At 43.6% G+C, this 23,267-nt stretch overlaps 1 protein-coding gene across 3 annotated transcripts in view; it reads left to right on the forward strand.

Moving 5' to 3' along the window:
* The window catches only part of LOC146201818 (alanine--glyoxylate aminotransferase 2, mitochondrial), a 64,353-nt gene extending 43,865 nt beyond the window's left edge, over nt 1-20,488 (forward strand). For 2 of the 3 annotated variants that reach the window (XM_084587781.1, XM_084587778.1), the window contains exons 10-13: nt 5,900-6,048; nt 8,487-8,636; nt 11,362-11,460; nt 18,221-20,488. In XM_084587781.1, coding sequence (XP_084443907.1) covers nt 5,900-6,048; nt 8,487-8,636; nt 11,362-11,460; nt 18,221-18,319 — 497 coding nt within the window. In that variant the 3' untranslated portion in view covers nt 18,320-20,488. The remainder of the gene's footprint in view (nt 1-5,899; nt 6,049-8,486; nt 8,637-11,361; nt 11,461-18,220) is intronic. The other variant, XM_084587780.1, reaches the window with a different exon arrangement.
* The last annotated feature ends 2,779 nt before the right edge of the window (nt 20,489-23,267 follow it).

Consider the following 23,267-nt stretch of genomic DNA (forward strand, 5'->3'; position numbering starts at 1 on the left):
GGCAGCCATGCTTCGGTCATCATTTGAAGCTACTGTAAAGGACGGTGCAGAAAAGAGTATTTTAGCTTTGATCGTGAGATTGTATTACTGGCGTGCAGATGCTTTTTTAGCCAGTTTTCTGTTTTGTGAAACTAACATATTCACCAAATTTATTTGCTAATAATTTATTAGAGCAGCATCCTTGGAACTCCAGTGGTAACTTTAGTTTTGTGGCCAGTCCTGCTAGTACAAACGTTACGTCAAGAAATTAATTTTGCACCTGTTATATTATAGACAGCACTATATTTAGAACAAAACTGTCTACATTTCTTGCATATAGTCATAACAGTGAGGAAAGCTCATAAGGCTTATTAAACAATATCTGAGGTTCTTTTTAAAGGGACACAGAGGACAGATAGAAGCTGGCCTGTATTTATACACAAAAAGAAATAAGCTTCTCCCAGCAGGGAAAGATCAAAAATGCGAAATACAAGTGTCATCATCATTGACCAATGTCGCAAGTTAAATGCGTGCGTTGGCACTGATTTTCGGGCACAGATCCCAAAGGTTACACTGCAGTGGTTTTCAGTTCAAAATGGTGGCAGCCTGTCCTTTTCGATGCGCGCATCTCGAGTTAGAATTGAGTGGGAAAAGGTTTTCATATCCAATTTTCTTGGCAGTAAATGCACCTTCTGCTACCAGATACACATCAGCGTACCCACAAAGAGCCAAACAATTCATTTTCGCTGAGAACAATAAATGCGTGGATTTTGCAATATTTTCCTTGAATGAATAAAATAATGCTATCTTTTTGCGACCAGTGATAATATTAATAGTCCTGATATGATTTCTTGATTCAAACAGTTTCTTAAACTGCATGGTAGAGAGTTTAAGAAGGTCGTGCATGCTGCATGCACAAAAGGGTTGGAGGAAGCCATTACCAAGGTTGCATTTGAGATGGGCACTGTCAAGAAAGCTTGGCCACCATTTATTGATGTGGATTTCGTATCATATAGGTTAGCTACCTAAGCTTATGTTAATGCTTCAGGGGGACAATGAAGTCCAGCTTGAACTTGAGATTTGTTTCCTTTCGGTGATTTTTAGTGCTTTCTATTCCACTCAGTGTATGCTACTTCTAGAGCTTCTTAAATATGCAAATAGCCTGCTCTTCTCAGTGTCAAATTTTCATACCTTGTATAAATTCGAGACGCCTGCAAAAACTATCAACACCCATTGTGTGAAATCGGCATGTTCAGGGGAAGCATTATATACATAAGCTGGAAATTTTCTCGTATGAAGCAAGTGAAAAAGTACAGATTAAGTGCAAATTGTCTGATTTATCTTTCATTCCCACCAAGTTTAATATGTAATGTGATAGAAAAAAAAAAGATTTAGCCAATTTAGCTAGGTTGGCCAGATGTGAAGTACATGTGCTAACACATTGCATTTCATTTCGCTTTTATTCCGAGGCTAAAGTTTCAAAGTCTGGCTTCGGTAAATTATTTACAAAATGGGTGATTGGGCACCTCAGTGGTAGCACAGTAGGAAATTTTGGTACTGCTTGATGCCCTTGAGAGGGCAGTGCGTTAGCAGTGTGTTTTCAATCCATTGCGCATGGATAGAACTTGTAGAAAATGAGCGTAGCTGATCTGCTCGTGCCATCGCAGGATCAAAACATGGTAATAGACGTGTTCACTTTATTTCTTTCAAAGTGAGATGGACAGGCGCAATCAAGGACAGTGACTTTTCTGTGCAGCACAAGTCCTGTAGGTAGCGCTAAAAAAATTGATACACAGAAAAGCCTTTTGTGCACTGCACCCCTTAATGACTTGCCTTTTTATGAGCTCCTCTTTGGTACCTTCAAACTTTAAAGCAACCCTGAACCACTCCTTGAATGTAGCAAGCAGTAGTGAAGCATATGACCATTGAACCTGTCAACTAAATGTTGTATGTAGTGAGCAGAGGTTATAAATGCAATACTGCATTATTTGCTTCCCATTGTCCATCCAGTGCCACATACTTGCCACATACATTCCAAAGTGCTTTGTTTCACTACATAACACATAGCGACATCATTAACATCATGAGGTATTCACTAGGGATCGAATACCAGTCACGTTGACATTAATTCGAACATGGCTCAACCACAGTTTCTGAACAAATTATCTGAAGATCACATTTAAAGTGCCAAGAAAACGGGAGGCCAGTGTCCTTTTTGCTCTCTTCTGCCTTGTTTGTCGTGTGGTCCGATCACACTCAGATGCTGCTAGGCTTGAACCTCGTGCGAAATTTCGCAAAGAGCTTTTTCACATGGCACCTTATTAGAACATGGCCAACCAATTTAAAACATGCAAAAGTGCATTTTTTATTTGCTTGATCGTTTTGTAATATGCTGCACACCTAAAGTTCACGTCTAAGGCACTTGTTTTGTCACTTTCTCAACACTTCAGTACTGAGCTCCGCCATCTCGTGATATGTGGGAAAGCCCGGTTGCAAAGTTCTGCATTATGTTTCTGAAGGGGGGATTAGAGGTGTCACAGCAGGGCGTGTGGTTGTATAAAAATCACTCTTCTTGCGAGTTGAATTGTCCACCTCTGATGTGCATTTCAATGGCAGTCGTGACAACAATCGGAGGGCCCGTGTCACCATGCCGAGAAAGATCCTACCCACTGAACTTCACCACTAGCCTGGTCTTTTTTTTTTTTTGCGGTCTCCCAAACCCAGCTGCATGCTGTTTCTGGATGCCAACAGGCGCATTATTGGCCGTTTCTTCTTTTCTTTCTAAAAAGCATTCTGAACGGTCAGGGACGCCCACGCTGTTCTACCAGCATGCTAAAACTGTGCACTTTTATTGCAGGATTTGCAGTGTTTGTGTGTGATGGAAATTCCACATATAAGCTTTCACCACATTTATGTATTTTCGCCAGTTTCTTTTCTGTGCGAGAGGGGGGTGAACTTTATTAATTTAACTCCAAGTAATTTGGGAATTTCATCCAACCCTTTACACCTGAAATAATTTGGTTTCACTAGCCATCAAGTTATTTTTCAGTTGCCAGTCGTGTTAAATCATAGGTTTCATTTTGTCACTCATTTTGAAGGCCCGCATTGCAGGACGCAGTCTGGTATGCTGCCTACTCAAGTGCCATGCGTGTTTGGGCACACCATGGTTTTTTATACAGTGCTGAGGTTATCTACTTTTGCTTAATTTCAATTGCACTACTTGAAAAAAAAAAAAAAAAGAAAGCAGTAATATTTGCCTTTTATCTTTTTTTCCACACTGAAGTGATGATCAGTGATTGATTTGATATTCACAGCCATTTTTTCTTCACAGTTGTTTTCAATTTATATTAAAAAATTGCAATATTCGCTCATGCTTACTGCACAGAAATTAGCTTTTGACTGAACTTCTTGCTTTGTAAACATTAGCCTGCATAATAAATGCACTTGCAAAGTCACCTCATTTTGTCTACAAAAAAGTGCATTCATTGTTTGAATACATTTATATAGAATAGTTCACCGAAGACTGCTAGTAATCTTTACAAAAAATCTGGCTTTGGAAGCTTCATTCATGTGCTGTACTTATGCCGTCACAGACAGTAAAGCCTTATTAGATAATTTGGAAAAGGACTCTTTATTGGCATTGCTTATTGGCTCTGGGGTAAACATCAGAAAAAGATCGCTCCAGGCAATCGAGGCTTGTGCAAGCAGTTGATAATTTTGAATATTCAACCGAATTGTATGCATTCAGTATTTCATTTAATTTTTCTGTTTGTTGTTTAATACCTTGAAGTAAATAATGTTCCAAAATGCCTAGTTCGCGTGGTTACGGTTCAGCGTGCTTCATTGGGAATGGCATCGTGGTATGCATGCATCCAAAGCACCAACTCTGCGCACTTGCTAGGTGTATGCACGCTGTACATGCCTGGACCAGTGCTGGAGCCCGTGTGCACATGCAGGTGTCTGTGCCCGAGCTACCCACATCATGCATGTGCTCAAACCGGCACAGCAGCTCACACCGGTTGGAGGATGCACACCGAACCTCCTTGACCTTTGCGAAATCAGTCTGAGCTGACTGCAGTTGCGATATTTGCTAACCAAGCATGGCTATACAAGCACGAGAGGGAGTGTACATGTGAACATGGGTGCCTCTTTTTAATTTATGACGCCTGATTCGAGGTTGCCTGCAGGCATGCAGCGCATATGTCTTGTAGCCACGAATTTCATTGCTTAAAAGCAACGGCCGCTCAGTTGCACAGTCGCAGTTTTAAAACCAGTTTTTGGAGTTTACATGAATATAGGTACCACACTTTACAAATGCGTCTGCTCCACGTGTAGGCCGACAAGTTTGCATTAGATTGGTGCATCTTAAATGGGGGCTGAAAAGCTTTTTTGTTTTATATATATATTTGTATATTTAATATTGTTACGTGGTGACAAGCAAGAAGACGGCACAGCATGGCGACAGGATTACCGATTATTTAATGGCTGGCCTAGCGCAAGGGCTTCCCTCGCGCCACTGCCAATCTTCTTCTTCGCAACACTTCCCAGGCCACCGAGCGATCGTCCTGATCGGTTCGTTGAAGTTGGTCATGACGTGACGGTGAGGATGTTCAGAAAAGATAGAAGAGAATGATGCGCTTGACACCACGATGACTATTACCACGACGATGCTTGGGTGATCCTCCTCCCCTGGTGCTCTTCAGCCATGCGCTACCACAGTATCCATGGGACCGATGGCTCGAGTTCACGCAGGGCGGCTGGGCGGGCGGGGGTTTTGCGTGTTTTTGTCTTTCGGTTCTTCGGGTCTGTTGGGTCTTTGCTTCGATCTGGTCTCTGGTCAGTTCATGTTTGCGCCTTGTCTTCAGATCTGGGCTGGGGGCTGGGTGGTGGTATTTGCGGCTGGTCGAGTCTGAGCAGGAAGGGCTGAGGCGAAGCTGCGCAGCGATATCCCAGGGCTCTCGGTCGATGGTCCCGGCATATGGATGGCTTCGATGCTCCAAGGCGAGGATGGAGATGACGTTCGCCATACCTCCAACTGAAATGTTACGTGGTGACAAGCAAGAAGATGGCACAATATGGCAACTGGATGAACGGTGATTTAATGGCTGGCCTAGCGCGAGAGCTCCTCTCACTCCACTGCCAATCTTCTTCTTCGCAACAATATCCTTGTGTGTTAGAAATCGTATTTGCTAACACTTATTAGGACGCTAGGAACAAAAAGAACACGTATGCACAAAACAAACGCTTGCATGTTGCAAAAATACAAGATTTTCAAAATGACTGTTGTACCACATCACCTAACGGCACATGTGTCACACGCTGTCATGATGGCGCCCATGTGGAAGCTGAATGGGAATGTGCTTCCATGTTGTCATGAGAAGTTTGACAGGTGTTTTCTCATTTCTCCATCGAAGTGCAGCCATCGTGCCTCGAATCAAGCTCTAAAACCTTGTCTTCAGAAGCTAAATGCCATTAGCAACAGCTTGAACTATATATGTTTGGCCTCATTTTACTCAACACGTAGCTGAAATGTCTCATAATTTTGGTATAAATTTGCCAAGAGCGGTGATAGAATTAGACTTGTACATTTGTACCTGTAGGCAAATTTGTTTGACAGTCCATCTGCTATTATGGTTTAAAGAAATGAACCAGACTATATTTTCATCTGTGTTTTGATTTGTTTATATATTTGAATGGTGTGTCCTTGCTGCTATAACACGTTTCCACTTATCTGGCTACTGAAACATTGAAATTATCGCTATAAAGTGAGGAGATGGGCAGTGGATGCACAGATGAAAAGTTGGTGCACCATTTGTGGAGAAATGATTGCTTTACGTAACTCCTAAAGTTGTTTGCTACCTGCACATGTTGCATCTCTGTGTATGTGTGTGTGTTTTTTTTTTCTTCATAATCATTTCAGTGACCATGGCAAAGGGCATTGGTAACGGCTTTCCACTAGCTGCAGTGATCACAACACCAGAGATCGCCAAAGCCCTGGATGCAGCTAGCTTTTTCAACACATTTGGTGGCAACCCTGTGGCTACTGCTGTTGGCTCAGCTGTTATTGATGTCAGTCGGCTGTGTAGCTATTTGTCTTCATTGCATCTGCCTAAGCTTAGTTTCCGCTGCGCTTTTTCAGGCTGTTGCTTTGGCCGCTGTTGCAGTATAAAGCTTAACTATTTACTTTGGAAGTGAGCATGGCGGCAAGGGGAACTGGCACAGTTTGAACAGCGTGGCATGGCAACAACTTCTCACAGGTTTAGACACAACATAAATCACTAATCTGAATCAAACACACGAATTGGGGCTGCTCTCTGGAGGGAATCAAGCTGAAAGGAATGGTATCATTTTTGTTCAGTAAGGCATTTCTGTTACGACATGGTACAGCATCTAGTATTTCCTGTTGGCACTTCCTCCATTAACATTACTTCATTGTATAGCTGCTTGAATGTTCTAGATGTATCGTACCTCGTAATATTGCCACTTATCTATTGCTCTTGAAGCTAGGCATGTTTTCTTTTTTTTCTTACGTTCAGAGCCAACTCGTAAAACTCACCATCATTGTATGTAGTGAATTATGTAGTTGCGAGTGGAATAAGCAAAACCAAACTAGCATAGCCAAAGCAAGATGCATGGTGAAGTGCGTCTTTACCTTCACTTTGTTTTGCTACTTGCCTTGTGTTTTTTTACAGTTCAGTGCTACAACTATTCTATTCTACTTTCAAACATAGTCATGTAACTCACTCAATGACAGGAAGTTAGTCATGCCTTTCACTGTAGCTCAGAAAACGAAACATTACATTACATATCTTAGTCGCAGTGAATGATGCATCATTTAGTCCAAGAATGTCACTCTAATCTTGCACTGACATGGTATTTTTTTGCCGAAACTGCGCTAAACATGTGCTAGGCAATGGCTATGCAAAAAAATTGATATTGCTCTTGGAACTTTTATTTTTTTTTCTAAATCCTTGTTGTCAATATACTAGCATTCTGACTGCTCTAGTCTTTTGTACTTCTGCAGTTGGTTTCTTTAACTGCAGTAGAATCCCACTGTAATAACTCGGACATATAGTAAAAATACTTATGTTGTCAAGTGAAACTGCAGACCAATTTTGCTTTCCATACACGGCTGCATGCTTTTGTTTTATATAGTAAAGGCATTAATAAACAGACAGTTAGAATAAAATGCATCTGGCTGCGGCTACATACTTTCCATGGAATGATATCGTGTCACAAGCACAACCTAGAATTGCGAGGCCTTTTTATTATTATTTTTTTAAGCCATACGAATAATGATAAAATGACACTTTTTTTTTAGATGGCTTAACTGTCAGGCTCACGAGCCTTGTAGAGGGGCCTGCGTTTCTTTGAGTAGAAGCCAGTGTGAGGCAAAGCATGCAGCACGCAGAGGCAAAAAAAAAAAAAAAAAAAAGAAAAAAAAAGAAAAGAAAGGTAAAGCTGGCTGTGAACGTTGAAAAAAGGGATCGCAATGCATTGGCAATACAAAAGACAGTAAAAGTGCAGCGAGAAGTGGCAAAAGAAACAAATGGGTGAATGTCCGCATCATTGGGCAGCATGGGCAGCAAAGCATGCGGTAGCGGTTGCAAGATGTGGAAGCGCAGTGGTGCGGCATTCGCAATTTTACTGGGCTTGACTATGCTGCGCATGTTTCTAAACACCTGGCTCCAAAATGATACTGAGACCACGGAAGATGATGCCATGTTCTTGCAAAGCTTAATTTTTCACGTGAAATCAAACTTTCATTGTATTTCTGGCTGCGTTGTATTCATACTAAAGGGGCACTTCCACAAGATGTAAATTAAATAGAAAATGTGATAACTGAAGAAAGAAAAAAAAAGCACTTAAGAGACGATAAGAGGAGGATAGATGGTATTTAGAAGTTTATTTCATAAACCAACGACACATGTTTGTTAAGTAGCCAGTTAATTACCATACAGCATCTTCTGGGCCATGCCATGACCAGCAACTAATATAATGAAGACACTGATATAGTAAGCACTTTGTACTTTACTATAGAGGTGTTCTGTTTATGGCATATACTAGATGTAATTTCAATATGTATGCCAAAAGCTCTTTATTGCTGTACCTAATTGACATTTTTTTTTGCATCAAAGTGTACACCAGATCATCAAATGCTTGTTACATCACAGCAGCTCCTGTGCCACCTGTAAAGAGGGCAGCCTCTGAAAATCTGACCCATTGCACAGCTGGGGACTATTCCTGAAGCTTGCTGTGAAGGCTTCCACTGGCAGTGCACTAGGTTCTAGGTGCTGTCTGCATATCTGCATAGATTAATAAATGCTACGTAGTTGCTTGAAGCTGTGGGCTATGACATTTACGTGGCGTTTTGACATTTTATTTCTTAGTTGTGACTTAAGTGAATAGCAACTCTTATTTATTCGACATAGGAAGCATGCCGTGTAAACTGCCCCGTTGCATTACAGTTGTTTGTAACGTCATTTTGTTTTGTCCTTAACATGCAGGTCCTGGATAGCGAAGGCTACATGGAAAATGCTCGTGTGTTGGGAAACCGGCTCTTACAAGCTCTGGAATCACTAAGAAAAGAGTTCCCTGTGATTGGTGATGTCAGAGGCAAAGGACTAATGCTGGGTGTGGAATTTGTGAAGAGTAAGGTTAGTGTTGGTTGTGTCGCACAAAGCGTCGTGTTCTAGTCGTAGCTTCATAGTTGCTGATACAAACTTGGTACTTGGTGACATAGTTTCGTGTGTGCCCCATCATGGCCGCTTGGGCGGCGTGCCGCAAGTGCAATTAGTTTGCGATAGCACACTATGTGTGTACGGCTATGTATATACAGTCAATTTTTATGTAGTGTAAATAACTATAGTGGCTGCTCAAGCAGAGTTATTATTCAGACAGTGCGTGAACGCTTGTGCATGAGCAGTGCAAACTTGTTTACATTTCGTACTGTGTAAATAGTGCACAAAGCTCCCCCTGTCCTCTCTTGCTATGCACCCCTCCATTGCTCTTCTCACTGTCCTCTCCCTTTCTCTTTTGTTTCTGCTGGCCACAGCATGGGTACTTAAAGGGTACTAAAGAGATTTTTTACTATTTGAGGCAATAAAAAAAACTAATGTGTGAAGCATGAAGGTAAAGCACTCCAAGTGGTTTCCACATTAGCATTTAAGAGAGTAACGTAATCACCCAACTAAACCCAGGTCTCTCCTTGCTGCTTCAAAGAGATGAGGAAAACCTCAGTAATGACACCATTAAAGGTTGACTTTCAGAGTCATGCTGCTTGTGCACAAGGCAGGCTGTGCCTCTCCGGATGCTGCCAAGCAATGCATTTCCACTGGTCAATTGGAGCTGGGTGCCTGAGTCTAAATGCAAGGCGCCCGTGTGCTGTGCAATGTCAGTGCTCATTAAAGAACCCCAGGTGGCCGAAATTTTTGGCGCCCTCTGTTACGGCGTCTCTCTCAATTGCTTTGGGACGTTAAACCCCACGAACCAAACCGAACCAAACCGAATTGGAGCAGATCGATCTAAGCACCTGCACAGCGAATCGGCCTTGGTTGACCAATGGAGCACGCAGAGAGCATGGCAAAAGTAATGCTGAACCGATTCTGAAAGTTGAAGTCACATTCTAGAGCCAAAATGTATTGAAATTCACATATAGGTGGCGGTGCAGTGCTCTGCAACTTGCTTTCGCACGCTCTTAACGCTGTAAATGTTTTGCGTTAAATGCAGTGCAATATACAGGCACGAAAAAAGTGGCAATGCCCAGTGCCCTCTGCCAATATTTCTGAAACCACTAAAAACGTGAGATGCTCGACTACTGTTCCCAAGGACGCGGGATCGAACCCCGGCCTCAGCGGCCACTTTTCGATGCAGGCGAAAGGCAAGGCGCCCGTGTGCTGTGCGATGTCAGTGTACGTTAAAGAACCCCAGGTGGTCGAAATTTCCGTAGTCCTGCACTACGGCGTCTCTCATAGCCTGAGTCGCTTTGGGACATTAAACCCCACAAACCAAACCAAACCACACCTAAAAATGTAAAAAAAAAATCCCGCAACCTTTGGAGCCATCATCCGGATATTATGACAGCCTGACTAGAACTTCCTGCAGGATTCGACTCTGGCTGGAGGATTGAGCTAAAGCGCTTTGAGTTACTTTAAACAACCAACGAAATATGTGTAACCAACCTTGGTTGATGGGTGGAATTTGAACTTGTCATTGCGGAACAAACGGTGCAAATCTTCATGAGCCACTTGTAACATCACACAAGTTAACCAGTCAGCGTGCGTCACACAATGACTTCATACATCATTATAGCCAAACGGGCGAGTTGGTGGAACATATTGGATGGAAAAACAGCGCGACAGACGAACACCACAGCAAAGGAACACAAGACAGCGCTCGTCTTGTGTTCCTTTGCTGTGGTGTTCGTCTGTCGCGCTGTTTTTCCATCCATACATCATGCCACCTCCATCAATCACTGCCTGAAAGACAATGGGCCTATACCACCGCCTACCATGACACCAAGCGTCATGACTTCACGTATGTCATGATGATATCACCATGTCCTGATGTCACGCATATCATCATTAGTAAGGTGGAAGACTGGGCTAGTTGTTGGTCTGTCATAATTAAAGAGCAGCACAAAAGAGAAAAAAACTTCTTCCCTCCTTCGCATCTGCGTTTTTTATGGTGTGCCTCTCCCTAATTATATCACCATTTAACATATCTTGATCATGGCTTCACTAGTGGCCATATGACACACTTACAGTTGCCACATATAGCATCACAGTACCCCCATATGCCAAACACTGCCCATTAAAGGACTATAGACATTAAATTTTGGTGGCATTTTTATTCTTATTAATGATGAGTTAAAGCACTCCTGAGCATGGTTCACCACATGGTTTTCGCCTACAACTGCTGAATAATTTCTAATCTTTTTTTTTTTCACCAATTTCGGTTTTGGTTTCAGCAGCTGAGAGATAGCTGTGACGTCTCTCGTGTCGCATAAATAAAAATGCCTTTAGTTTCAAAGACAAATGCTTGGGGATAATTCCTTGCAACTACCTCATGATGTTTCTGCTACCACGCTTACTTTGTTTTTGTTTTTGCACCATTTATAACGCCAGATGATGTCTTTTCCAGTGATAAAATAAAAGGTGCTTTTTTCCATGTGCAATGTTTTGAGCACAGTGAAAGTTCTTGTAGTGTAATGTTATAACTGTGGTGCACTAAGTCGAAAAAACCATTCTCAGTTGATGGGTCTTATGTACAGGGGATGCATTTCGGGAGCTGCAGAGAGAACTGTTGGTTGTGAACCCTGCTCTTAGTACCTAATTTTGTTAAATGTCCTTTGATATTTGTCACGTGCGTTTTTTCTTACAGGAAACAAAAGTACCTCTTGGAGCAGAGAAAGTGAATGCCATACTAGAACACTGTCGTGAAATGGGTCTTCTTATTGGCAAAGGTGGACAGTATGGTCATGTAAGTAGCGCACAGGGGAACGTGTCATACCATATCTGTTGTTGTAGCACATCTAGTGTCAATTCTAGGCAGGCTTTTCACTGATTGTGCAAGTTCTTCAAAACAACTGCTGCAGTATTACTTTCTCTGATGGAGCAAACTATTGTACTGTGTTGGAAAAAAAAAAAGGAAATTGTGCTAAGTATAAAAATGCACGTCCTTATGCATATTATATTTACACCTTGATACACTCGTTGCAATTCGAACCACTTTAGTGCTTAGGGCTGTTCTTTTTGACTCTGCGTCATGCTGTATTTTGCTAAAAGAAAGGTTGGTTCATTTTTGCATGCTGTGGTTGCACATGGCCTATGAGGCACATGCAAATGGATTGCGATCACGTGGAATGTTGTAATGTGCAGCAGGTGAGCATTTTTGTACTGCACCTCATTATAATGCAGCTTCAACAGCTGTATTGCTGAGGTTGAACCAGTGATTTTATTTACAATAGCTTGACGCCATAGCCACTGAGTTTAGTCAGCAAGTTGTTCTTGTGAAAGAACTCATTTTCTGAATCACTCGAGGTTCTCGTGGAGTCCGACACGCTGCAGCATACACTGCATTGGCTCACTAATACAGTCATTCAAATGAGATAGCCTAGATGTCTGTACACAAAGAGCAGTCCTCAAACAGCATGATAGGCTATCATAAGTCAGCCTAGCACATGACAGAGAAAACAATACCATGGCCACTTCTCTTGTTTGTGAGCACTCTTAATGTTTAAACACTAAGTTGGTCCTATGGTGTGATGTTCAAATATTTGTTTGGGACCTTTGGTTTGTATACGAACAGATTTTTATTTAACATCCCTCCAATATCCCACTTTCAAATGGCCATTTTTGCAAAAGGTCAGTGTAGCCTCAGTGAGTGCGAGAAAGCTTCAGTGCACTCCTTTTAATTTTTTGTAATAGCCTTATGTACTGAAACTATTCAAAATATATTAATTTCAAAACTGTTACAGCTAAACCTCGATATAACGAAGTCGGAAAAATCGGCACTTTACTTCGTTAAATTGAAATTTCGTTACGCCGAAATTCGCCTTCCAGCATGCAAAGGAACTTCCAAAACGTGTTCTGAGTGCGGTGCACGCACGGCAAAACGCTTTATTAATGGTGAAAATAGTCTGTTATTTTTTTCTGCGCTTTTTTCTTCATCAACAAAGGCGTCGCACGTCGTTCGTAGGCCCAGAGTGACTGGATGGCATCTTGGTCTTCTTCTGCGCTAGCAAACCGCCTGAGCACATCGATCGCGTCAGCCACTTCGCGAGTGGTTGGGATGTCGCACTCATCGTCGGCTTCGCCTTCGCTGCCGTCTTGAGAGTTTCCCAACACGTCGTTCACGATCGTTTCCACCGTCACCTCCAGGAGTCTCCAAAAAGATAGTCATCCAGCTCGACTCCTTCCGGGATAGCACCGTCGCTGCGAAGACGCTGCCACCTCTCATCAAGCGCCTCTTCTTCCAGCGCGGGCAAGTCCACCTCAGAACTAGCTGCTTCAGCTGTCTTGAAGCCCGCTTTGCGGAAGCAATTCTCAAAAATCTCCTTTGAGGTGGAGTTCCAGGACGCGGACAACATCTCAAGGGCCTGAAACAAGTCCACTTTAGTGGGGCGTTCTAGTCGGAGGTCAAGCAGCAGCTTGTCAATTAGCCGCCGGCGATATGCACACTTTACGCTGTTTATTATGCCCTGGTCCAGGGGCTGAATTAGTGACGTGCAGTTCGGCGGCAGAAACTTCACCTCAACTTGCGACAGTTCTAAATCTTCAATGTGGTGTGCGGAGCAGTTATCCAAGATGACGCACACTTTGCGTCCAGCGGTTTTCATGTCCGCGTCGAAGGCTTGCAGCCAGCCACGGAAAATATCACGCTTCATCCATGCTTTTTGGTTGGATGCGTACCGTATTTCCAGCTGGCGCGAATTGCTGAAGCACCGCAGCTTCTTGCTGCGCCCTATCACGAGCGGCACACGCTTGTCGCTGCCATCCATGTTGGCACAAAGCAAGACCGAGATGCGCAGTTTGCTATGTTTCCCACCGTGACACTTTTCACCTTTTAATGCCAACGTACTTCACGGTAGCATCTGATAGAACAGTCGGCGTTGTAGACGTCGGCTGGATCATAGTGCGCCAAGGTCTTCGGCACTTCTGTGTCGACCCAAGAAGCCGATCCTGTCGTGTCAGCTGATGTTGATTCACCACTTAAGGTTTTGCACTTAAGATTTTGCCCACGATAGCATGACGGGCTTTGAAGCGGTGCAGCCACCCGCTGCTGGCCTGAAAATCGTCGTGGCCGAACAGACAGGCAAAATTCCTCGCCTTTTCTTGCAGTAATGCGCCGCATATGGGAATGTTCTGTTCCCTAACCGACACAAACCATGCAAAGACCGCCTTATCCACATATTCGAAAGTGGGAACCTTCGACCTTTTTCGTTGAGCGTTTGTTCCGTTCTTCAGGGATTCGAGGATAGAGTCTTTCGCTTTCAAAATCGTTGAAAGGGTGCTCTGCGGTATGCCGAACCGGACGGCGACATCCTTCTTCTTTTCACCATTTTCCACGGCTTTGAGCACATTCGCCTTTTCTTCAAGAGCTAGGACTTTGCGTTTCCCACTCATTCTTTCCGAGATGTCAGGCGCGCGCACAAAAACACAGCGCGAGACACATCGACGCGTACACTTCAGCAGCACAAAACCGTCAGAAAACTTGCCGTGCACGCTTCGGTGGCAAGGCCTAGACTGCGTGGGCGAGAAAACTGCGCGACTGTGGCAAACGGCACCTTGTCATCATCATCGCGATTGCCAGCCATGTACAGCTGCGCAGCGGCCGTTTTTGGGGGCGCAGGTTAGTGCGCGCACGCTTTTCAACCACTAAACTTCGCAGTATACTTTTATTAAATTATTTTGGTTCATCTCGAGCCAGCAACAAAATTTCGTTACGTTGAAAGTGCGCCAGAACTACTTCGTTATACAGAGGTTGAAAATACATTGTGTTCTATGGAAGCGAAGTTATAGAAACTGAAATACTTCGTTACATCGAGGATTTCGTTACACTGAAGTTCGTTACATCCACTTGAATCAGTTCAGTTCAGTTCAGGCGTTCAGTCGTGTCCGACTCTTCGTGACCCTATGGACCATGTCACGCCACGCTTTCCGGTCTCTCACTATCTTCCTAACATCACATAACTTCATCTGCAGTGCCTCGAGGATGCCATCTAACCATCGCGTTCGCTGCCTACCCCTTCTCCTGCGACCCTCAACCTTTCCCAACATCAAATCTTTTTCCAGCGACTCCTCTCTTCTCATCAGATGACCAAAGTAGCTGAGCTTTAACTTTAGAATTTGACCCTCCAATGAGCAGTCAGGGTTTATGGTCGACAATATCGACTGATTTGATCTTCTGGCAGTCCAAGGAACTCTCAAGAGTCTTTGCCAGCACCACAATTCAAACGCGTCAATTCTTCGGCGGTCAGCCTTTTTCACAGTCCAACTCTCGCATCCATACATCACAACTGGAAAGACCATAGCACGAGTTATACGGATCTTGGTTGGCAGACTAATGTCTCTGCTCTTTACTAGGCGGTCAAGGCTAACCATTGCTCTCTTTCCTAGAAGCAGGCGTCTCCTAATTTCATGGCTGCAGTCTCCTTCCGAGGTAATCTTGGAGCCCAAGAAGAGAAAATTTGTCACAGCTTCCACTTCTTTTCCATTGATGCTCCAGGACTTGATAGGGCAAGATGCCATGATATTTGTCTTTTTAATGTTCAGTTTAAGCCCAAACTTCTCACTCTCTTCTTGTACGCGTATCAGAAGTCTCTTGAGTTCCACTTCACTTTCTGCCATTAAAGTGGTATCATCCGCATATCTAAGGTTGTTGATACGTTTTCCAGCAATCTTCACTCCAGCTGAAAACTCGTTCAGACTGGCCTTCCTCATGATGCACTCTGCATATAGTAGGGTAAATAGGCAGGGCGACAGTATGCAGCCTTGCCTCACTCCTTTCTCAATCGGAAACCAATCAGTAAGACCATGCCCAGTTCTGACTGTGGCCTCTTGTCCTTCATACAGGTTCCTGAGGAGACAGATGAGGTGAATTGGAACTCCCATCTCTTGGAGAGCTTGCCACAATCTGCTGTGATCTACGCAGTCAAACGCTTTTGCATAATCAATAAAGCAGAAGTAGATGGGTTTCTGGAACTCTCTTGCTTTTTCCATGATCCAGCAAAGGTTGGCAATTTGGTCTCTAGTTCCTCTGCCCTTGCGAAACCCAGCTTGCACGTCCGGAAGCTCCCGATTCACGTACTGCTGCAGCCTACCTTGGAGGATTTTCAACATCACCTTGCTAGCATGCGAAATAAGCGCGATCGTGCGGTAGTTGGAACAATCTTTGGCACTGCCTTTCTTTGGAATGGGGATCTAAAATGACCTCCTCCAATCCTGTGGCCACTGCAGGGTTGTCCAAATCTTCTGACATAATGTATGCAGAATGTTAACAGCGTCATGGTTGAGGTTTTGAAGCAACTCAGCTGGAATGCTATCAATTCCGCTAGCTTCGTTCTTAGCAAGACTGGCTAAGGCCCATTCAACTTCACTCTTCAGGATGCCCGGCTCGAGATCAGTAATCACCACCATCTTATGTTGGGTTTGCACATTCGGGTCCTTCTTGTACAGTTCTTCTGTATATTCCTGCCACCTCTTCTTTATCTCTGAGGCTTCAGTGAGGTCCTTGCCTCGTTTGTCCTTTATCACGCCCAGCTTAGCACAGAAGCTTTCTTTGATATCTTTGATTGTTTTATACAGAGCTCTTGTGTTCCTTAATTGGCTGTTGTCCTCAACTGCTTGGCACTGTATGTTCAGGAAGGCATTCTTATCTCTCCTTGCTATTTTTTGAAAATCCGCATTGAGAACATTGTATCTTTCTCTTTCCCCCATAACTTTTGCCATCCTCCTTTCCTCAGCTATTTGCAAAGCCTCTTCAGATAACCAGTTTGCTTTCTTGCATTTCTTTTGCTTTGGAACTACCTTAGTAGCAACTTCTTGTATTATGTCACGAACATCAGTCCACATCTCTTCGGGCTCTCTGTCTTCTACATCTAATTCTTGAAATCGATTCCTCACTTCCACAGCATATTCTAATGGAATTTGATCCAGATCATACCTGAAAGGCCTTCTAGTTTTCTGCGTTTTCCTCAATCGAAGCTTATAAACCTAGCCAAATTAATGAGAAAGCACAATCTTAGAGGCATATTTTATTTAATTTTCGAGCCTGCAAGATCATTTTCCTGGGTTAAAAGTTAGTTCCACTAGAAATCATTTTTTTTTATAAATAAATTATGACATGCCCGACGCAGTGGCACGGTAGTTAGGGTTGCTGACTGCTGTGCCCAAGGATGCAAGATCAAATCCTGGCCGCCACAGCCACTTTTCGATGGAAACGAAAAGCAAGGCTCTCGTGTGCTGTGCGATGTCAGTGCGTATTAAAGAACACCAGATGATCGAAATTTCTGGAGCCCTCCACTACGGTGTTTCTCATAGCCTGAGTCGCTTTGAGACATTAAATCTCATATACCAGCCAATTATGAAACTCAAAAGTTTGATATGCACTGAAGTCGGGCAATCATTTAACTGTGTCAGGTACAACACCCTACTTTTATGGTAGTAGCCTAGTGGGTCATTATACACAAAAGAATAGGTTATACACAGCATAAATACCTGTGAAAGTGTATTAAATAGCCGCCATCATAGCTCAGTTAATAAAGCATGGAATGCAAAATTCAAAGGTCGTCTTGGGTTTGGATCCCATACGTGGTTGTTTTTTTTTTCTAATTCTAACCAATTATCTTAATGATTACATTATTATGAGCATAAAAAGAATAGTCCCTCATGCTTTCCTGGTATCACTGGCTGTTGGCTCCATTCGTATGTATCTCATAATGAGATCCTCCTTTCCCTGCACTTGTTTTCTAACAGGATAAGCAAGACCGTTCCTTGTTCACTCTTGCCTGAATGCCACCTAAAGCGTGCATTTGGCCATACGCATGCCATAAGGTATTCAGAAAACTATCATTAGTGGGAGGTGTGGACTCTACAAGCTGATGACAAATTTATAAACTTTTCAAGGAGAAAAATTTAGGCCAAGGATGAGTATGACTGTTTGAACTCCACTGAATATAACAGGTGTATCTTACTGGTACTCACCTATAGGGTAGGAAAATGGTAGGTGCAAGGTTAAGGGACAAACAGTGTGCATACTGTGTCAGGGAACAAATGCAAGTTAATGACATGCTAGTCAAAATCGAGAAGAAATGGGCAGGGCATGCATTGCGAAGGTAAGATGCCCGGTTGTCATTGAGGGTAGCAGAGTGGATTCCGAGAGAAGGCGAACACATCTGGTGACATCAGAAAGTTACGTGTGTGGTTGTGGTCAGGAAGTTTGTGCGGGTAAGGTGGCAGCAGCAGGACTGGGATGATTGGAGGGATGTGTGGATGCTTTTACTCAGCAGTGGGTGTAATCAGCTGATGATGTTCGTAAATTCCAGGAAGCAGCGTTTAACAACCCTTCCTGGGCTGTTGTCAACTGGAATATTTGCATCCTGAATTTACTATAACAAAAATGAGCATGTGCAAAGTGTGTGAAAAGGATAGAGTGTACCTTGAGAAAATTCCTGTGTAGTGCCTTACTGGGAAAAGCAAGGACTTATGCAAGTGCAACCGTCTACCTGGTTTCCATGCAGGTACTGAGGATCAAGCCACCAATGTGCATCACTGAGGCTGATGTGGACTTCACTGCAGCCGTGCTGAAAAGAGCCATCGCACATGTTCAACAGCAGTGACATGGAGCTGTTATGAAATAACGCATAATTGCTGATTGTATTATGTGAGGATCAGAAATGCTGTGCAAACGAGCAGACACAAATAAGGCCGCGTTGCCCGAGTGCCATAATGGATACTTAAGGGGCTAGTTCAATTACTCCTTGAGCAGTAAGCAGAGCTGCAATAGCACAGCTATAATGATAGCTTTGAAACATGTTAATATATATAAAGTTCTTAGGTCAGACTGTCAGATGTCCAAGATGGCTAAGAGATATACTCCAGCATTCACACTTCATTTTGTTCACATGACAACTGCCTCCTTTATACTCATGCATAGAAGTATTTGCAGTTTGGGGAACGCGGTGTGTGTTAATGCAGGCTTGCATTGGGCTTACCTTAATAGGTTCTTGACAACTGCAGTGCCTTAATAACTCTTAAAGGGGTCCCGCAACGTAATTTGAGTGCATTGTTTTGCTTGTTTGTTATATTCATTGAGCTATGGCGATGTTATGATTACCGGTCATGACACGCATATTTCGATATTTAATATGTTAATTTGATCGAGAAGCAAAATCATGGTACTGATAGTGTCGGCACACAGTGGTGGCTCTTTGCAGCGGATATGACGTCGACAGGTGAACGTTTCTTTAGTGATTGAATAAATAGCATGCACTGCAAATTGTGTCCATTAGGCAGTGGTGGAACTGTTGCGCCAATTTTGCCAAACTGCACCAAATCAGAAATCCTGCTACATGCTGCTTTTTGCCTATCGATTTTTTTGCCTACTTCTGTGCCACGGCTGCGCCAAACGTCTCTGAATGACTCTACTGAGAGCGAAAGCAAAACTGACATCGTCTGCTGGCAACACTGTACAAGGAGGAAGAATATTTTTGCAGGTCCTGTGCGGACAATCCCGTGACATAAAATTGATGTTTGTCTAAGTCACTTCTACGTCTCCTGCCAGTGGGAAGCCGTGACACATTTGAACGTGCTTCGAGCTGCCCTGGGCGCTCGCTTAAATTGTGTGCGTCGTGTGGGAAGGTCACCCCCTGTCGTGTGGGAGGCCTTGCTTGGGGTTGCCGTAGGATGATGATGGTTGTTGGTTGAGGTGTGTACCTGCACAGGAGGGCGCACCCTCCCCTCCATCTGACAAGGCAAAGGATGTGCGAGCAGGCTGGCCAATGCAGATGGTGCGGTTTCAATTAAATGAGTTACGGTTTGGAACTGCCCTCGGCAAAGCACAGCTTGAGCAGTATGCACGCTTGCTTCCCCTTTCCTTCCTTCCCTTTTTTTTTGTCATACCAGTGAGGTATGGGCTGCGATGGCCTGAGTAGCAGCGGAGGGAGCACTAAGGATTTGACTGTTTCTGTGCGCGCACACTGGACTCTGTTGGCCGTTTTTGTACCTTAAGTTCAACCCCTTATGTGGAACATCTTGTATAATTTCACAGCTTAATTCCAAACGTCAACGATTACGCGCCCTTTAGAAGATTATCTCAGTCTTGATGGTTATTTCTTTTCCGCCACTACAAAACTGCATGCTTGTGGGCGTGCACATGTGCTAATAACTCATGCGCAGGTACACAATATATTTGCAGCCCTGCATACGGGCAGTAAGTATCCTTGGACATTTTTCTTTTCATTGAGGAAAGTCCCTACCTTTCTTTGGTTAACCAGCCACCCTGCCAAACCACTAGAAGCAAAAGAATGAAAGCAAAGATTGCGAACGCTTGAAATTGGCACTCACTCTACAGCCCCCGCATCGCGCTTTTTGACTGAGCAGCGCCAGTAGCGCACTTCTCTCAAGGGGAAAAAAAATCTCCACCTAGGACCTGCAAAAATATTCTTCCTCCTTTCCCTCCTATCAGCACGGGTCTTGAAGGAAAAAGGCGCATCGATGTTACCCTGACGTACAGGACAAAGACACCCAGAAAAGAGGTCAGAATCGGGAAAAGGTACAGGAAGAGATTAGGTTGGCCAAGAATATGAGCACCAATGCTGAGCTGCTTTTCGGAAAAGTTGTCAAGTCTAAACATTTTGCAGACGTTGAGAGTGGACAAGCCCTTCTGAAGAATGGACAGGAAAGGCTCGCAGCGGCACTGTCCAAGCTGGTGTCATCAAGGCTAGAAAAGAAATAGTGCCTTAAAGTTCGAGTTTTAAGAAGCGGCAGTTCTGAATTCCTACAGGGAGTTTTTATATTAAGACAGCTAACTTCTTTCCAAGTCTACAGTGTTTATAGGGTTGTTTCATACCTCATTATGCCTTCCCTCTGAATAAAAATGGCTTTGTTTTTAGTAAAGCCTCCTGTTTGGTTAATTTGGGGCTTTTTTAAGGAAAGAACAGCACCTTAGACTGCATTTGAGCTTGAAGCTTGTTTTTGCATGTGGCTGTGGTCGTTATAAACATCTGAGCAATTGGGTTCCAGAAATAAAACAAGCCTTCTTTATTTAGCCGTCTCGAGATTTGAAACTATGTTACAAAAACTCAAATATTTGCTACAAACTGCCATTTTTTCTGCTACAAACTGAGATTTCTTCTGCTACAAAAGCTGCTACAAGAAGCCAGTTGCCAGTTCCACCACTGCCATTAGGAAAAATTTATTATGTTGCGTTGTTGTATATTTTATAAAGTCAATGAATCCAATATGTTTGATTTAAACAAAGGCACTGCAAAGCATGTGACTCAAAAAAGAGGCGCTGGTTACTACTTTGCATCACAGATTGTCACTGTCGCGGCTTATAACCGTGGGCAGCTACCTGTGGCTATGTAGCCAAAGTTGAGAGAATTCAATGACCTCACCACTCATTATTGTAAGATGCCTGCATATTGAGACAAAGGGGCGGTCAGGAGCGGGCTCAACAAAAAAAGCACAATAGTTGGGGGTGCATGGTGACAAAGGAATGTCTCCTTCTGCATGCTCCTGGTTTCTTTGTTCCTCATTCTCTTTCTGCAAGGCGCCTTGGAAAAAACCTGTCAACTTTAGCAGGAACATGTTGTAGAGACCGGGAAACTGTGGGAAGACATCTTCCACAGTATTGTAGTGACGCTTTCATGTAGGCTGTTTCGATTGGTACCACACGTGTCGTAATTAGGTGAGTGAAATGGGAAAGCGAAAGACTGAGAAAATTGAGTTGTGGCAATTTTTGGTTTTCTTGTAAGATGAAAATTCATTCCTTAATAACTCTGGTTCTTGAGCACCAATTCCAGTAATTATTTTTGATTCAGTATCTGCATGACATAAATAATTAATCTAAAGCATAGCAGACAAATTTAATGCCACAAGTCCGTAGAGGTGGTCTTTATGAGTATTCGAGTTAAATTTAAGTTGTGTGTGGACCCTATAATTAACAATTAATTCCTTAAAATTGCTCCTCATGACCACTCGCGTCCGATTAAGGTGGCACCTCACTAGCCCTGTATACATGGACTCGACAGCACCGGGTCGGGTAAGCGTCGAGTAAGCGAGGTCACCATTACTCGACCCGATTGGTGTCTACATGAACCCGCTTTCTAGCGAGTAAGTATCGCAGTGGCGCGTAGCGTCGAGATTTGAAGTTATTGTGCAAGTTTCTTACTCGTATTTTATTCCGTTGCCTTTTACTATCGAGAGCTTCGATTATTAATTTTTATTGTTGATGAGGACTAAAAGGCGTTCAACTTCGCTGACGGTCCTCGCCGCTCCGGTTGCTTTTTAATCCCAGAGTTCGCCATAACTTGACTCCCTGACTCGACAGCATCTATATGCTTTTAGACAAGCGGGTCAAGCGAGTTAACCTACCCCCTGCAAGCAAGTCAACGCGACCCACTCCGCGGCTATTTTACTCGACCCGACTGCGTATACATGAACCCAACAACTGGTTTTTTACTCGACAGGCTTACTCGACCCGACTGTCGAGTCCATGTATAAAGGGCTACTGTGTGTTCTTTGCCACCCCTTGCTGTTGACATCAACTGAGCTGCCTACGTGCATGTGTTCATTAGGCATGCCCAAGTTAGGCAGGCGGGACGGGGAGCAGTAGGGCACCATCGTAGCTTGTGCTTTAGAGTGAACGCTCTACTACTCCAGGTACAAAACCCAGAGTTTTGCCTCGCTTTCCACACTTCACCTTCAAGCACAACCAAGGTCAAACTGAGCACACACCTCCAAGACTAACAATGTGCGACTATATGTCGTGACTGTGCATAACAGTGACACCTGGCCATGTTCACTTTGACCTTTAGTGATAGTAATGACACTTTGACCTTCCCAGAGAAGGTCATAGGTTCGAGTCCCTCACTCACAGCACTGTCATAGCAACAGTAATGGCAGCCGTTGTCAAGCCACCGAAGCGACGAGTGGTACAGTGGCATTCACAATAGATTTTCCTGTACTAGGGCTCCTCCCACCTTATCCCTTCTGGCCCACCATTTGCTCTTAAGGCATATCATTAACGGCCTCTTTACGGTCCCAGATTTTTCCTTATTTGTATCAAAATTATGATGCAACTGTTCTTGTAGTGTTGCAGTCGGTGTCATACCATATTTGCTGCCTAATTGGCATGCACCTCTAGTCTAGTCTGCGAGAGGGATTCAAACTGACTTTCCTTTAGTTGTATGCCCTAATCACCTCGCCATGTGACCTATACCACATGGCCTAGTGCAGTGGGTGTTTTCAAATTGAGCATTACTGCGTGAGCGAGCTGTCACCTTCATACACATAGATGGTCCTCAGTGTCTCTAAATCTTTTAATTTTGCTCGTACGTTGCCTTGTGATGAGATGAGGGGGAGAGGAAGAGCATCGTTCTTTATTTCAACATCTTCAAGGTTACTGAAGCTAGACTAAATATTTTGAGGTTGTACATTGGGGTGTGGGGAGGGGGGGAAGGACGACACAGGACGAGTGCTGGCTCTCAACTAACTTTATTGGTACGCTACACTTACATGCATGAGCAAAAGAAATCACAGAAAAAGAAAAAAAAATTATATACA

Source organism: Amblyomma maculatum, chromosome 1 (assembly GCF_055883805.1).
Source record: "Amblyomma maculatum isolate TAMU_Amacu chromosome 1, ASM5588380v1, whole genome shotgun sequence".
NCBI classification, from domain to species: domain Eukaryota; kingdom Metazoa; phylum Arthropoda; class Arachnida; order Ixodida; family Ixodidae; genus Amblyomma; species Amblyomma maculatum.